Below are 16,334 nucleotides of genomic sequence, written 5' to 3'. Positions count from 1 at the left end.
TGGTTTACATGCCTTCTTTTCTGAAACACTTTCTTTTCTTGATTCTAGGATTCTCTCCTGATTTACCCCTAGCTTGTTGGCTAGGTTCCTGGGAGTACCTTCTTTGTCTAGTTCCCTGAGTCTTCCTCTGTCAGAACTACTGTATTAAATGCTCTAGGTCTTGAGTCCTCAGCCCTTTTCTTTTATGTAATCTCTCTCCAAAGGTGCTTCCTTCAAGTCTCTGATTTAAATAGCACCTATAAGCCAATGATTCCCATATTCGTGTTTTGTGGGACTTCTCCTTTGACTCTGGATTTCTCTCCTGAGCACCAGACTCAATGCCTATTCAACAGCTTTATATGGATGACTAAGATGCAGCTCAAAATTAACAGAGAGTTCTTGTTAATTAAGAGAGTTCTTGATTTTGACAGTGAATCTGCTCCTCTTCAGTGAAGGACACAATTATTCACCAAGTTTCTCCGGCCAACAATCTAGGAGTCATTATTTGTTTCACTCTTTCTTCTAGCCAAGGGGTAGGCATGTTTCTGAGCAAGGTCAGTTGGATTCCCTCCCAGGACTTTGAATGTTGAGTCCCTGATGCAAGGTTAGAAAATTGGCCGGAGCTGATTCAGCCCAGCTGAGATAGCCTTAAGGGCCTGTCCATTACTTCTTGCTACCTAGAGTCCCAGAACTGCCTTTGTCCCTTACCCTCCTGAGACCTACTTCTTCAAGCTTTACTTCTGATACTCTGTAAGCTACCACATATTCTTCCAATGAATTTCTAAGGAATCCTTTGTAATATTGAGGAATAAATGAATAATCTGCATTATAAAGATCCAGTTTCTTGGCCATTAGCCCAACAGTCAACAACTGTATGGAACAAGTACTATGTATTGGCCACACGATAACACTGTTCTCTGCCAAGTTCTTCAGGGACTGCTTCCTTCTTCCCCAACTATCCAAGTTCATCAGGGACAACTTCTTCCTATGACAACACTGGATAATTCAGGATAATCTCCCCTTCTCAAGATCCTTAATTTATTCACATCTCTTCCTAAGTTAACAAAGCTGACACTGGTTAAAGTAGTAAGGAGAGAGTTTAGTCCGTAATATCCTACCACAATAGAAAGAGACCAGTTGTGAACTGAACTCAACTTTGATTTGTTGAATAGGGAATAGAGAGGGTGGTGAGCGGGGGCTCAGAAGAGCCAGGAAAGTGAAAACTTACAAAAACTGGGAAGGTGGGGTTGGTCCATGTGAATCCCATCTGGTTTGTTAACTGACGTCGTGTATGGAAATTGGGCTCCTCCCCTTCTGCAGTGGCTGGGAGACAGGGGCCCTAGCTTCAGGTGTTGGTGGAACAAACAGTACATTTTTCTCCAGCCTTGAGGTTTCTCGGGCAAGCACTATAAGTGGGCTAGGGTCATCCTAGGATGAGGCCTTGAGCTGTTAAAAAGGATGTTAGTGTTTTGTTCAAGTCTTTATTGGGTAGGGTTGAGGCCTAGCTGAGAAGAGGGCCCAGTGGAGAGTGGCTAGAGCTTGATCAAGAATCATCATCACCAGGTGGGCCCAATGCAATCACAGGAGTCCTTAAAAGATGGAAGAGGAAGGCAGAAGGTCAGAGAGAGGTTTGAAGATGGAAGAAGGAGCCATGAACCAAGGCATGCAGGCAGCCCGGAGAAGCTGGAAAAGGTAAGGAAATAAGTCCTCCCCCTAGAGCCTTCAGAAGGAACACAGCCCTGCTGATAGCTTGGTTTTAGCTCAGGAAGACTGATTTTGCACTTCTGACCTCCAGAATTGTAATATAATACATCTGTGTTTTAAAAATATTTTCTATATTCTTTTAATGAGGGAAAATTATAGTAAAATGCACAGATACTAAGTATAAAATGTAATTAATTTTTACAAATATATACTCTCCTATGAGCAACGCCACAATAAAGATAATGGAATCTTTCAATTACTCCCTAAGTTTTCCACATGCAACCTTCTAGTTAATCTCTACATTCCATAGGCAATCATTGTTCTGATTAGTTTTGTCTGTTGGTGCAAATAACCGTGCAGGGCAAAAGGAAAATAATGTTTTCATTATATTACGAAAATAGCTTTAACCTCAGCTACTTCAATTCCTGTTGTTTTAAACCACTAAGTTTGTGGTAATTTGTTGTTGTTGTTTTGTGTGTGTGGTAATTTGTTAAAGCAGCAATAGGAAACTATTACAACAGTTATTTTGAGTGATGATATATGGGTATTTATTATTTTCATTAGAACACTCTGTATTTCCTTATTTTATATCAAGACATTTATTTTAGATTCAAAGAAATTGTTTGAGTTAAAATTTTAGAACAAAAGACTTTCTAATGCCCAAGCCAGCTCAAGTTCAGGTGCATTTGTCCACCTAAGAATCTTTAGAATCATCTCTGGCTATGGGGGCAGGGGGTCATGTCATTTCTGGGGGGGGGCCTCAGAGTTGTTTGTTTAAAGCCATCATTTATTAAATATCTACTGTGTTTGAGGTGCTTTATAATACATGTTCTTATTCATATCAGTACCTTCTACTATGGATATTGCTGTTATTCCCAATTATAGATGAGGAAACCAAGAAAAACACATAATGTAATTTGCTTCATTTACACAGTTAGCAAGTGGCGAAACAGGGATTCAAACTCAGGTCTCTCTGACCTCAGGGCCTACAAAGAATCTGGAATGGGCATGATTATATGGGGCTGTTTGTGAGTGTGCAAGAGGTGGCAGAGGTATGATGGGCAAAGAGCAAAAGACCAGGAGCCAGAAGACTAGTCCCACTGCTAATTCACTTTGTTTGTTCATTCATCCATTCAACATATCTTTATTGAGCCCTTTCTGTGAGCTGGGCACTACTGTAGGAGCCGGAGAGTGAGGCGGTAAACAAAAGATACTAACATATCTGCGTCCTGGAGTTTGTATTCTGGTGGGGTGTGGAGAAAGATCCACAAAATAAATTGCATTTCTGTACGTATTTTGTAAGAGAGTCTCACAAGACATCTGTGGGGGAGGGTAGAGTATAGCAGGAAGAGCAGGGTCTTTGAAATCAGGATTCCTGGGTTTGGGTCCTGGCTGTGTGACTCTGTGGAAATGGTGTAACCTCTCTGAGCCTCAGTTTCTTCAGGTGTAAAATGGGAAGAATAATCCCTATCCACGTAGGTTGTTGGGATGAATACATGAGAACATATATGTAAAACCCAAAGTAATAGAAGCTATTATGGTTGATGCTGGGACTCTGAAGGCTACCCTGAGTTCTCAAAGGTCTCTGATTCCGTGAAGAGGTGCTGGCACTCTGAGTCACAGCTGATAGAGGTTGCTTCCAGGGAACTCATTTATGTGACTGTGTTGAGCTATCTCACGGGGCTCCCTTTTCGCACTCTGAGTACCAATGGTCCTTTTCATTTAACACAGACAATCGCATCTCCTCATTTCCTGAAATCACACGAGGACCCTTGGGGTTCACGGGACGCGAGGAACGGGAGACGCTAGTGAGGAGAGCTCGGAGCCCTGAGTGGCTGTGCGCAACTGCAGGCTTAATCTCAGTGAACAAAAGCCACCTGGGGATCGGCTGTGCTGGGCAGGCCTGGGGCGATTCTTTTGCGGGCTGTGGGTTGCCAGGGCTTTGTTAGAGGCCCCCAAGGAGGGGCTCGCAGGAAGATTGTATTTGCTTTTCTTGGATGCCAGCCCTGTCAGGCAGCCTTCACTTTATAACATGGCCTTTATCTGATAACTGTGTTCTGAGTCGGGCCAGGTGTGGGGAGACTGGAGAGGCTGATAATAAAGATAATGGAATCTTTCAATTACTCCTTAAGTTTTCCACATGCAACCTTCTAGTTAATCTCTACATTCCATAGGTAATCATTGTTCTGATTAGTTTTGTCTGTTGGTGAAGTTTCAGTGCAAATAACCGTGCAGGGCAAAAGGAAAATAATGTTTTCATTATATTACGAAAATAGCTTTAACCTCAGCTACTTCAATTCCTGTTGTTTTAAACCACTAAGTTTGTGGTAATTTGTTGTTGTTTTGTGTGTGTGGTAATTTGTTAAAGCAGCAATAGGAAACTATTACAACAGTTATTTTGAGTGACGATATATGGGTATTTATTATTTTCATTAGAACACTCTATTTCCTTATTTTATATCAAGACATTTATTTTAGATTCAAAGAAATTGTTTGAGTTAAAATTTTAGAACAAAAGACTTTCTAATGCCCAAGCCAGCTCAAGTTCAGGTGCATTTGTCCACCTAAGAATCTTTAGAATCATCTCTGGCTATGGGGGTAGGGGGTCATGTGGGAGGTATGTGTTTTGAGGGTTTTCAGGGAAGGAAGTTCACTAGTCTGGGAGCATCAGCGTTAAGGGTGGAAGAACCTTCTGAATTAACAATTTGTGTTTTCCTTCATCCTGAAAACCAGAATTTTCTGAACACATCCCCAGAGGACATTTTGAGCATCCATGAGAAGATTATTATTAAAAGCAATATTGGCAGGCCTACACAACATATCAGCAAAACAGAGTACATGAATGGGTACAGAAGAGTTCTAAAAAACATTGCTATTATTTTGTTAATCATAAAATGCTTCTTAAGAAAATCGGCTCCTGAAGTTTTGGGGATATAAAGCTCAGTCTAGTTAAACCCAGGATAGAAAAATCTTGATTAAATTGTACATAATACACAGGGAATCTCTTCTTTGATTTGCAGAATGCAGGTGGAAGACAAAACAAACATAAGCTCTTACAGGGAATGAGTTGAAGACTCTTCCCCCCTTCCTTTACCACACACAGCTTGCCAGGATGCCTTGGGACCAAGCACCCTTCAGATTTGTCTTTTGGAGTTCCACACTGGCCACCAGTGATGGGCACTTGAGGATGCTATGCCTTAATGGAGCAAGGAAATTAAGAGCTACCGTTTGTAAGATGCTTGCTATGTGCTGGGCACCGGGCAGAGCACTGATCATACTTCACTCATAGAAACAACCCAAATTACACACATTAAGCGTATCTTATAACAATGGGACTTAAAAATGATAAAGTACATTACTCACAGCCACACCTCCTGAAGCACTGCGAGGTGCTCAATAGTTGTGCAAAGATCACTTATATTTACTATGCTGTCCTGAGTAAGGTAGAAAGCATTTATTAGAAGGAATAAAGATGCTGAAGTCTGAAGACTTTCATCTCAAGGTTTGAAAGGCAAAGGGGTTTCTGCTGTACCTTTAGGAATGCCCCTTATCAGTTTCCAGTTCTCAGTGTGGTACTAGAATCATGGGGGTGGAGCTGTCTCTTCTCTCTCTTCTATCAGTGTTAATGGTGCCCAGGATTCCACTGTAAGATTCAGTGTCAGAAGTGAGAAGAAGGGTAGAATAGGATATATGTCCTGTTATTGCCAAGTCAGGATGCACAGACAAGAGAATGATGTCTGGAATGAAACCAAGTGAGCAAGTAGCAAAATCTATACTCTTTGGCCAGCTTAAAGTCTCACAACACTCATGTTATTTAAAAAAAAAAAGGGAATAGAATGAAATCAACGTGGCCTACTCAGGGATGACAGACAAGCATGAGAGGGCAAAATGCTAAATGTGCCCTTACAAAGGGTTCCTGGTCTTAAAAGAAGAAAATTAGTTGGTTGAACTTTTGAAGGAGGACAATGTGAGTTTGAACAAAGGGAGGATCATCATTGTGAAGAGAGGGAAAAAAAGGCAATTTGATGATTGCTAAGGACAGGGAAGAAAGAGCTGCATCCATTTAACTCTTTACATGGCAGCATTGTGAATAGGCCATTGTAAAATACTGATTAAATACACCAAGGCTGGGCCAAAATGAGCTTCCCCATGTCTGAAGAGTGCATAAACTCTAACAGACCCATTTCCAAGTCACACAGAACCATCTTCTTTTCAACTGTGGCATAGAGTCTTCAAGCAAATTGTGTATTAAGTGAACTGTATTAATTAAAGATGGAGGGAGACAGGTTTTATGCACTGATTCCTCTAGAGAATCTCCCTAAACACACAGTGACATTTCGATGACTTTTCCATTAGTATTCTCTGAATAGAGATCTCTTTTTTTTTTTTCCATTTGCTAGTAAGTAAGAACTGCTTGGTATACATATTTAAATAATAGTCATACTGAATTAGCTTTAAGAACTGGCTCTTAACATAATGGATGCATTAAAATGTAGAGCAAAATGAGCCAGCCACATAAAGACCTCCATGGGTAAGAAGAGAGCAGGAAGTTATAGATAATGCAAGCGTCTCCGCAGTCTTCTAAGGCTTGGATTATGATAATGGCTTTGAGAGCAGATCAGTCATTTAATGTCTAGCTACTGACATAAATTAGCTCCGGTTGTGTTAAAGTCTATTTGGTGAGAAAGGCAGCACCCGTCCTTTTCCAACTCACAGGTATATATGTGGCTGCTTAAGAAGTATGCTGCAAGGAAAAAAGGTGATTGCCAATCACTTTAAGGAGAAAGTGTTTTGTACAAGTCCTAACAGTCAACCTTATCTCTGCCAGTGATGCCATACTTTGCACTCCAAGTCCCTGCCCCACGAGTAAGGGGGAAAAAGACCTAATGAGTGAGAAGATATCTGAACTCATTCCTTGCCAGCCTATTGAATGACAATGCTTTAAAAAAGAACACTGACCTCGGGCTTCCCTGGTGGCGCAGTGGTTGAGAGTCTGCCTGCCGATGCAAGGGACACAGGTTCGTGCCCCGGTCCGGGAAAATCCCACATGCCGCGGAGCGGCTGGGCCCGTGAGCCATGGCCGCTGAGCCTGTGCGTCCGGAGCCTGTGCTCCATGACGGGAGAGGCCACAACAGTGAGAGACCCGTGTACCGCAAAAAAAAAAAAAAAAAAAAAAAAAAAACTGACCTCAAGGACAAGGGGAAATATGGCAACTGAACTGAGCAGTATTTACTGGTGATAATATAACATTTTTGTTTCTTTATAAAGTCAAAGAAACCAAGGCGAACGAAAGTCCCGAGGAAGATCCCAATGAGGGTTTTGCTAATGCACACGTAGAAATCAGGAAGGGTTTATATAACAGGATTTGGGGGTGAAGGTAGGAGTGTCCCATTCAGAGGTCCAAGAAAACCACTTACCACAAATTAACCAGGAAAGGATGCTCCAGCCCCTGCATGATCTGGAGCTCCTTGAAGACATTCCTCACTTCATTGCGCTCCACACACTTTTGTTTGTTCATGTACTTCATCGCATACATCTTCTTGGTATCATTCTTCTGTACGATGCAGACCTAATGGTGCCAACCAGAGTGAGAAGGTGATCAGGGAGATGATGGATCATGGGAATGAGACAGAACAAGACCGTTTATCACAGCATGGAGGCCCCATCACTTGCAAATTCTCTGATGTTAAAGTTGCCCCTTAGCTCTGATTTCAGAGTAAAAAATTTCATTTTCTTCCCCTGTACCAAGTCAATTTCTAAATCTCCACCTTCTCAAACAAGTTTGCCTGTTTTTGCTTTTGGGGATTTTTAAGACAGCATTTTGGGGAAAACAGCTGCCTCCATGTCAGGAATCTTCCAATAACTAACAGCATCCTTATTCTGCTGTTTAGTGACCAAAATAGGCATGACTAAATGTCAAGATGAACAATATTGTGCAAGAATTTCTGTTGACAGCCATGGGTGATACAACCAAAAAGGACTTGAAGCATGGGGAAAAACACTAAGCATGATGTGCATATTTTTGAAATTCTTTTAGAGGTTCATATAATGCCTGATAAAGTCGACAGCAGATGATTCTAAAATGCAATTTCACTATGAAATATGAGATATTCTGTTAAAGTATGTTTCCATAAGACACTATAGTAATCAGAATATGAATCTAGAAGATTCTTACAAAGAATTGGACTGAATGAGTATGAATTTTATGGTAGGATTTTTATGGTAGGTTTTTAAAAATAAAACTATGGTACAATTGGGGAAAACAGAAATTAGGTGGCTTCTTTCCCACATGAAAAGATTTAATTCTTATACTGACAAGACAACTGTTACTGAATGTACTGGTACAACTTGCAAATGATTATGAAATCTTACTCTCCCCATTAGTGCAGAGAAAGCCTCAAACTCTAGTGAGTAAACTGATTTGACTTTGAGATAATTCTGAGAACATTCATGTTCATTATGTAGCTGCCTGTCTTACACTTTGCTCAAACTGTGGTAATAATTTTATAAAAACCCATTATAAAAACATCTCTGAATTATCATTGACTGTGGTCCCAGTAACAAATCTGAACCTTCTTGGGCTCCCTGTTCTCTGAGCTACATACCCCATTATTGGTTAATCATTTTGATTCTCACCTTCCCAAAACTGCCTTTTCCAATGGCTCTTAAAATTTCAAAGTGGTCAAAGTTGACTGTAAAACAAACAAAAAGAACATCATGAGTGATTCAGGTGCTCTTTTAGTAGCTAATGAATAATATATAAAGACAACTAAACCTAAGTACTTTAGTTAAAACAACATTCCTTAACATGACCATTCATTCATCCAATAGACATTTCTTTAACACTTAATCACATTGCTTAGTACTGGGGGATATAGTAGTAATAGAGTAGAAATAAAATCTCTACTTTTATGGAGACTAGTCTAATGAAGGCTCCCCAGAGAGACTCTTACGGATTAAATCGTCACAAAATGAGTGGACAATTAAAACTCTTGGTGAATGTTAAGAAAGAGAGACGTTGTTGGGCTCTAAGTGGATATAACAGAGGGTTTCACATAGGTGGCCAGAGACCTGGTCCTCTGTGCATACAATTCTACTAAGGGTTGGCACTTTAAAAATCTTCTCCTTGTCTGTTTTCTCACTAAAACCACTCTTCAGTGTATCCAAATGATTTCAGTTTTCCCAAGTAAGAAACTATTACACATGTAAGTTTATAGAATGAGTTGTTCCCCAGGGCATAGATATCTAAGAGATGAGGATGATTATGAGTATAAAAGTCTATTTTATACACTTCATTTGAAGTTGAGATGATCTTTTCCATCTGCCATTTAAAAATTTCCACTCCTAAACTTTAAATGGAATATAATCTATAAAAATATTGAATCACTATGCTGTACACCTGAAACTAATACATTTAAAATCAACTATATATACATCAATTAAAAAATAATAACATGTTCACTCCTTCCTAGGAGCAGTAGATGTTCAGTTTATAGATAGCATGGTCTCTTGGGTCAATGCTCAAGAAATGCTTGGTGAAGAGAAGAACAAAGCATAGATTCTTCCAGACAGGTGACATTCTTTGGTTCCTTGCCTTGATGATCTTCAGAAAATGTCCCACTTTCTTTCCTGGTTTTTTTTTTTTTTTTTTAATTAATTAATTTTATTTATTTATTTTTGGCTGTGTTGGGTCTTCGTTGCTGTGCACGGGCTTTCTCTAGTTGTGGCGAGCAGGGGAAACTCTTCTTTGTGGTGAGCGGGCTTCTCATTGAGGTGGCTTCTTGTTGCGGAGCACAGGCTCTAGGCACGCAGACTTCAGTAGCTGTGGCACGCGGGCTCAGTAGTTGTGACGCACGGGCTTGGTTGCTCCGCAGCATGTGGGATCTTCCCGGACCAGGGCTCGAACCCCTGTCCCCTGCATTGGCAGGCAGATTCTTAACCACTGCGCCACTAGGGAAGCCCTCTTTCCTGGTTTTTGAAATAAGGGTTTAGATGAGTAAAATTCCAAATGAGGGATTTTAAGAATTTAATCAGAAAAGATTGCAAAATACAAGAAGGTGCCATTCTTCTCTTTAAAAGACATAATTTGTCGATTTCAAAAATAATCAGATTAGCTCCTTCTGAAGGAAAGAGAGATGAGTAATGAGACCTCTCATCTTCCAAGCTTTCTCAAGTTTAAAACATTTTTATAATGTGACTTAATCATCACTTCTTCTAAATTCCCAACCCACTTTATTTAAAAAAAAAACCCCAAAAACATTTAATCATGTGAGGCAGCATGTCTATTACAAATAATCCTGGATTTGGCCTGAAAACAATGATGTAATTCTGGTAAATGACAGATTCTTTTTTCTAATTTTATTGAAGTATAGTTGATTTACAATGTTGTGTTAATTTCTGTTGTGTTAATTTCTTCTGTTAATTTCTGATTCAGTTTCATGTATATTCTTTTTCATATTCTTTTCCATTATGGTTTATCACAGGATATTGAATACAGTTCCCTGTGCTCTACAGTAGGACCTTGTTGTTTACCCATCCTGTATATAATAGTTTGTATCTGCTAATCCCAAACCCCCAGTCCTTCCCTCCCCCACTCACCCCTTCCCCTTGGCAACCACAAGTCTGTTCTCTAGAACTGAGTCTTTTCTATCTGGTAGATAAGTTCATTTGTATCATTTTTTTAGATTCCACATGTAAGTGATATCATATGATATTTGTCTTTGTCTGGCTTACTTCACTTAGTATGATAATCTCTAGGTCCATCCATGTTGCTGCAAATGGCATTATTTCATTCTTTTTTATGTCTGAGTAATATTCCATTGTATATATACCACATCTTCTTTATCCGTTCCTCTGTCGATGGACATTTAGGTTGCTTCCATGTCTTGGCTATTGTAAATAATGCGGCTATGAACATAGGGGTGCACGTATCTTTTTGAATTATAGTTTTGTCTGGCTATATGCCCAGGACTGGGATTGCTGGATCATATGCAACTCTATTTTTAGTTTTTTGAGGAACCCCCATACCGTTCTCCATAGTGGCTGCACCACTTTACATTCCCACCAACAGTGTAAGAGGGTTCCCTTTTCTCCACACCCTCTCCAGCATTTGTAATGATGTCCTTTCTGCCTGGTGTGAGGTGGTACCTCACTGCAGATTTGATTTGCATTTTTCTAATAATTAGTGATGTTCAGCATCTTTTCATGTGCCTATTCACCATCTGTATTTCTTCTTTGGAGAAATGTCTATTTAGGTTTTCTGCCCATTTTTCGATTGGGTTGTTTGGTTTTTTTGTTGTTGAGTTGTATGAGCTGTTTGTATATTTTGGAAATTAAGCCCTTGTCTGTCGCATCATTTGCAAATATTTTCTCCCAGTCCATAGGTTGTCTTTTTGTTTATGGTTTCCTCTGCTGTGCAAAGGCTTATAAATTTTATTAGGTCCCATTTGTTTATTTTTGCTTTTATTTCTATTGCTTTGGGAGACTGACCTAAGAAAACATTGGTACAATTTATGTCAGAGAATGTTTTGCCTATGTTCTATTCTAGGAGTTTTATGGTGTCGTGTCTTATATTTAAGTCTTTAAGCCTAAATGACAGATTCTGAGTCTCCATTTTCTCATCTGTAAAAATGGGACTGACCCTGCTAGATAAAGAAACACTTTTTATCCAGAAAAATGCTAATAAAACAGTTTACTTACTTAAGTCATTCACTTGGCTATGTTGTCTTCCCAAACTCCTTGAGTTCTGAGTTTCTTTCATTCACTAGATCATAAACTCTACGAGGGCAGAGATTATATTTTGCTTTGTTCACCTGTGTTTTCCTGGCAACTCAGAAAATTCCTGGCTTGAGGTAGTTGAAGGCATCTCTTTGCACTTCCCATAGAGCCTGGTACAGTGATTTACACGTAAATCTCACATAAATCTGGTTCTCAACAAATAAAGTAAGCTGTAAAGATACAGAAGAACCCCCAAACAATTGCTTCTTGTAAACCAGAGCAGTGTGAGAATGTGGGTCTTCTAGGGAAGTGTTTTTTAAACTGAGTCAAGACCTATTAATAAGTTATGAAATAAATTTAGTTGTAATAAAGAACATTAAAAAATTTAATGGAATAGAAGAGATAATAAAATATCAGAAATGTCTCAGATGCAGTTAGAGTAGTATTGACTCTGAAACTTTTGTTTCAGTTTACATCTGTGTGTAGATAGACGCGTACTGTATCACGAGAATTTTTTTTAGTCTATATTTTACTATGAGTTGTGGTCAAAATAACTTGAAAAACACTTTTATACGTTTTTTCTTCAGTTTCAAACTGAAATAACCAATGCAATGATTTCCTCACACTCATCACATGAGGCTGAGTTATGCATTATGTACTATGGAAGTGTTAAAAAAACAAATAACCAAGATTTATTTCATTTTTAGCAAATCCAATAACTCACAGTGGTTACTTCACTAGCAGCCTAGCCTACAATGCTGTGATGATGTATTGAATCTCCAAGTATATAGCAGGTGCCTAGAAAGCAGGACGTTCCATTGCAATATCAATCCATTTCACAAACCATGTCTCTTTATAAGCCGTTTTAAGCTTTAATGAAAATGATAAAGGATTAGATGCCAGGTTGCTGATAAATTTCTACTAGCAGAACTGCCTTAATTAATGTCAGGTTAGGACCCAGAAAAGTGGCAACCTTAAGGTTTTAGAGATACTACACCTTATTTATGCCTTTGTTTCTAGTCAGTCAAAGAAAGATCCAACTCCAGTCCAATGCCATAGTGCCTAAGGTCACTTCCCTGTATAATAATACATCCTGGAGAGAAAGCCGATGACACACTGAAAGTGACTGAAAAATAAGCTCTTATTCCATCCTTACAGTCGCTTAAATGTCCAACAACAGCAACACCAGTCTGGAGGAAGGCTGATTGAAAAGGCAACCAAACCTCATCAATTCAGACAAAATGAGAGAGAGAGATGAAGTCAGAACTGTGGATTATTTTGTCAACAGAAAACCAATTATGTTACAGGCACATAGGATTTGCCTAAGGGGAGTATGCAATAGCACACCCACTGTGTGCTTAAACCTTTGATCGACCCATGCAGTATTAACCAGCAGATTACATATGGCCCACAGCCAAAATGGGCCTGCTGCTTGTATTTGTGCCTCCTGTGAGCTAAGATTGGTTTTACATTTTTAAAGGATTTAAAAAAAACAATAAAGAATATGCAATAGAGACCATATGAAAATCGATGCCATAATATTTACTAGCTGGCCCTTTACAAAAAATTTACCAGCCCCTGAGATTAAGAGCACAGTCTGTGGAGGCAGACTACCTGAGTTCAAATTCCAGCTCCTACAATGAATACTTGTGTAATCCTGGCAATTTCTTTTTCTTTTTCCTGTTGATTTATTTCCATGCTCTGTATCTTCATTGATAAAATAGGGATCAAAATAATATATACATCATAGGGTTTATAGCAAAATGAAATGAGTTAACATATGTAAAGTACTTAGAATATGAACTGGAACAGACTACTTTTACTAGTACTACTACTACTGCTTAGGGAATAGGCTAATTCAGAGCCCCCAGCAAATACCATGGTAAGCTGCTATCATGACACATGGATATTAGCAGGCAACACGGAAGTGGCATCTGTCAGTGTCATTTCTACACATCTGGGCTTTGCAGTCTGTGGTGTGGTGGCCTTGCAGCAGTGTTTTCTTCAATCTCTGAAGCAAAGTTAACCTTTGTTGTGGCTTCTTCTTGTGTCTTGTCCTTGTATCATGTTCTAAAACTTTCCTTCTGGTTCCTGGAGAAGCTCTGGTGCCGAGAAGATATAAAGGGTCTCCTGGAGACCCTGTTAGACCCTGGGTCTTTGTGGGGTTTTGAAGGTCATGGTTGAGTGTAGGGAGAGACAGAATCAGGTTCTCACTTACACTGATAGCACTGGGCCATGGAATGTGGCCTGCGGGGAAACAAACAGGCAACAGCAGCTCAACCTCCGGCACCTTCCTCTCTGCCCCAGAGTCTTGCTTTCACACAGGTCTTCTCACCCCAGTCTTAGCAACCATCATGTCAGTACATGCAGTATTCTTAAGGCTTCCTGGAGGTATATCAGGTTAATAGACAAAGCTGAACAGATCCTAACGTTATGATATCCCATGGAATATTTTTATTTATTTTTAAAACTAAGTATCTTAAAAGGACTTACTTGAGAGTTTTTCTTTCGGATAGGTGCACATTCTCCACTAATCAACCAGACACGGAAATTCTATAGGCATTAGAGGTCTGTCTATGTATGTTTCCTTTGTATGTCTCATTGTATTCTCTCAATAACCTGACAGCTTTTACAGATAGGCGTGTTCAGCCTCAGAGAGATTAAATAATTGGCCGTGATTATAACTAGTATTGTGACTCACTCATCTTGGGGTTAGGTTCGTAAGTCAGAAAGTAAGGCAAAGCCTATTCAGTCAAAACTACACATGTAAATCCTCGGAGAAGGTACCCCATTTGAAGACCAAGACGGTCTGTCAAAGTCCAATCCAGTTTTGTTTTCCTTGTGTGAGCACCCAAGGAATTCCATTTAGGGGCTATTGTATGAAAAACAAATGTTTAAGCACTAAACTCACACTCAGCTCTTTGGTAGGCTTGAATTTATAAGTCACATGGACAATAAGACCAACTGAGGGGACAGCAGTTGACTGGTGTCACAAAGCCACACCCAACACTTGAGTGGAGGAACAGATAGAATAAATCCACCTTCATGTAAATTCATATACACCTTTCTGATCCTGCAGCCACATTTTTAATCTCTATAGCTGTCTTATGGTTATTCTTGCTGTGTGTCCACCCATTCCAGAGGTAGAATCAGGAGAAGCAAGGTGGAACTTCTTTGTCTATCCTTCTAGAATCACAGTCAGGCTTTCCCAAGTCTTTCCCTAAGCGGAAGCGTACTGATGGTGGGATTCAGGCCTGATGCTCTTTATTTCCTTTGTTCTACTTCTCTTACCATCTCCCCAGTCTAAACATTCTGGTCAATAAACAGTGTTGAAGGAAAGAAAAGGGGAAACACTTTTTAGACTTTGTTATATCACCCTGACACTTGAAATTTGGGAGAAGAGCATTCTAGAAAGTAAAGCAGAAAATCCATTCTTTTTTCTACCTTTGAGGTAAAAATATTTTATTTTTTCTTTAAAAATGTTTCAGCCTTCCTAAGTATGGAATCATGAACATACATGAGATTATTGAGAACCGCACTCCTTGATATTTCTGTAAACCTTTCTATTGATGAGAGAACAAGGACACCAGCGGTGGGACCCTAGATAAGTTACTCCATCTTTTCAAATCACAACGTCCCCATCTGTAGAACAGAGCTAATTAAACTTGACTCGCCAGTGGTTTTGAAGATGAGATGCTATAAACCAGAAGTATAATGTCTGGCCCACTGAAAGCTAAAAGTTACAAATGATAAAAAAAAAAAAAAAGTACAATTATTCAGAGAAAATTAAGTCTTCTTCCCATTGCAAAATTTTACTTCTATTCCTAGAAAGCAAGCACTATCAACCATTTCTTCTGTATCCTTTAAGAGATTTTTTCCTGCATATTATATGTATTCCCTTTTGACAGCAATAGCAAGGTACTAGCATTCCCGTAGGAACAGAGACGATAAGCCCTTTCTACATAATTATACTGTTTCTGTCCTTTCCTACCATTACATATAGCTCTATATCTAAGTATTTTAGATACCTCCTTTATACTTCATTGCATAAATATACCATAAAATATTTAGCCTGTTGATGGACTTTCAAAGACGATTTAATTATCTGCTCTTCCCTACAATACTACCATAAACATCCTTGATCAGCTTATGTACATGTGTTGTAGGCTAACTTTATAAAAGTAGAACTACTGGGACAAAGATTATGTGGATTTTCCAATTTAATGGATATTGTCAACAGCCCTCCAAAGATGTTGCACCCAGTCTCCTTCCAGCAACGTGTAAGAGTGACATTTTGTCCACCTCCCTGCCAGCACTATCACATCAACTGTCCTTTATCTGACAGGTGAGAAAAAATTGAATTATTTACTTTATACAGTTGACCCTTGAACAATGTAGGGGGTTAGGGGTGCCAGCCCTGCTCTCAGCAAAAATCCACATGTAATTTATAGTCAGCCTTCCAAATCTGAGGTTCCTCCATATCTGTGGTTTCGTATCTGCTGATTTAATCCAAGGTAGATCGTGTACTACTGTAGTTACCGTAGTACGTATTTATTGAAAAAAAATTAGTGGACCACACAATTGTTATTCAAAGGTCAGCTGTATTTCTTTAATGAGTAAAGCCTCATATCTTTGTACATTTAGTTTTTCAAAGAACTGCCTATTCATATATTTTGCCTGTTTTTAATGAGTTATTCTTATTGATTTGCAAATGCATTTAAAATGTTAAGTAAATTAACTTTCTCTTAGTATATCTCGGAAATATTTTTCTAGGCTGTCCATTTGGCTTTTGACTTTAAAACATTTTTAATAAGGTAGAAAACTTAAGTGTTACATTTATATTTTATAGTCAAATTTTATATGGTCAAATATATCAATCTTTCCCTTTTTGTCCCTCTGGACTTAAGTCTTTTTTAAAAAGGCATTTTTGGGCT

At 39.1% G+C, this 16,334-nt stretch overlaps 1 protein-coding gene across 2 annotated transcripts in view; it reads right to left on the bottom strand.

Moving 5' to 3' along the window:
- STK32A (serine/threonine kinase 32A) overlaps positions 1–16,334 on the bottom strand; it is a gene marked incomplete at both ends in the record, with an annotated part of 124,660 nt that overhangs the window by 85,822 nt on the left and 22,504 nt on the right. For both annotated transcript variants that reach the window (XM_081233592.1, XM_081233593.1), the window contains 2 exons: positions 7,101–7,252; positions 8,320–8,375. In XM_081233592.1, the coding sequence (XP_081089718.1) occupies positions 7,101–7,252; positions 8,320–8,375 (208 nt within the window). The remainder of the gene's footprint in view (positions 1–7,100; positions 7,253–8,319; positions 8,376–16,334) is intronic.

This window comes from Mesoplodon bidens (assembly GCF_964165515.1).
Source record: "Mesoplodon bidens genome assembly, chromosome: 4".
In the NCBI taxonomy this organism is placed as follows: domain Eukaryota; kingdom Metazoa; phylum Chordata; class Mammalia; order Artiodactyla; family Ziphiidae; genus Mesoplodon; species Mesoplodon bidens.
The sequence above is the reverse complement of the archived record's forward strand: the minus strand, read 5'-3'. Positions and strand labels throughout refer to the sequence as shown.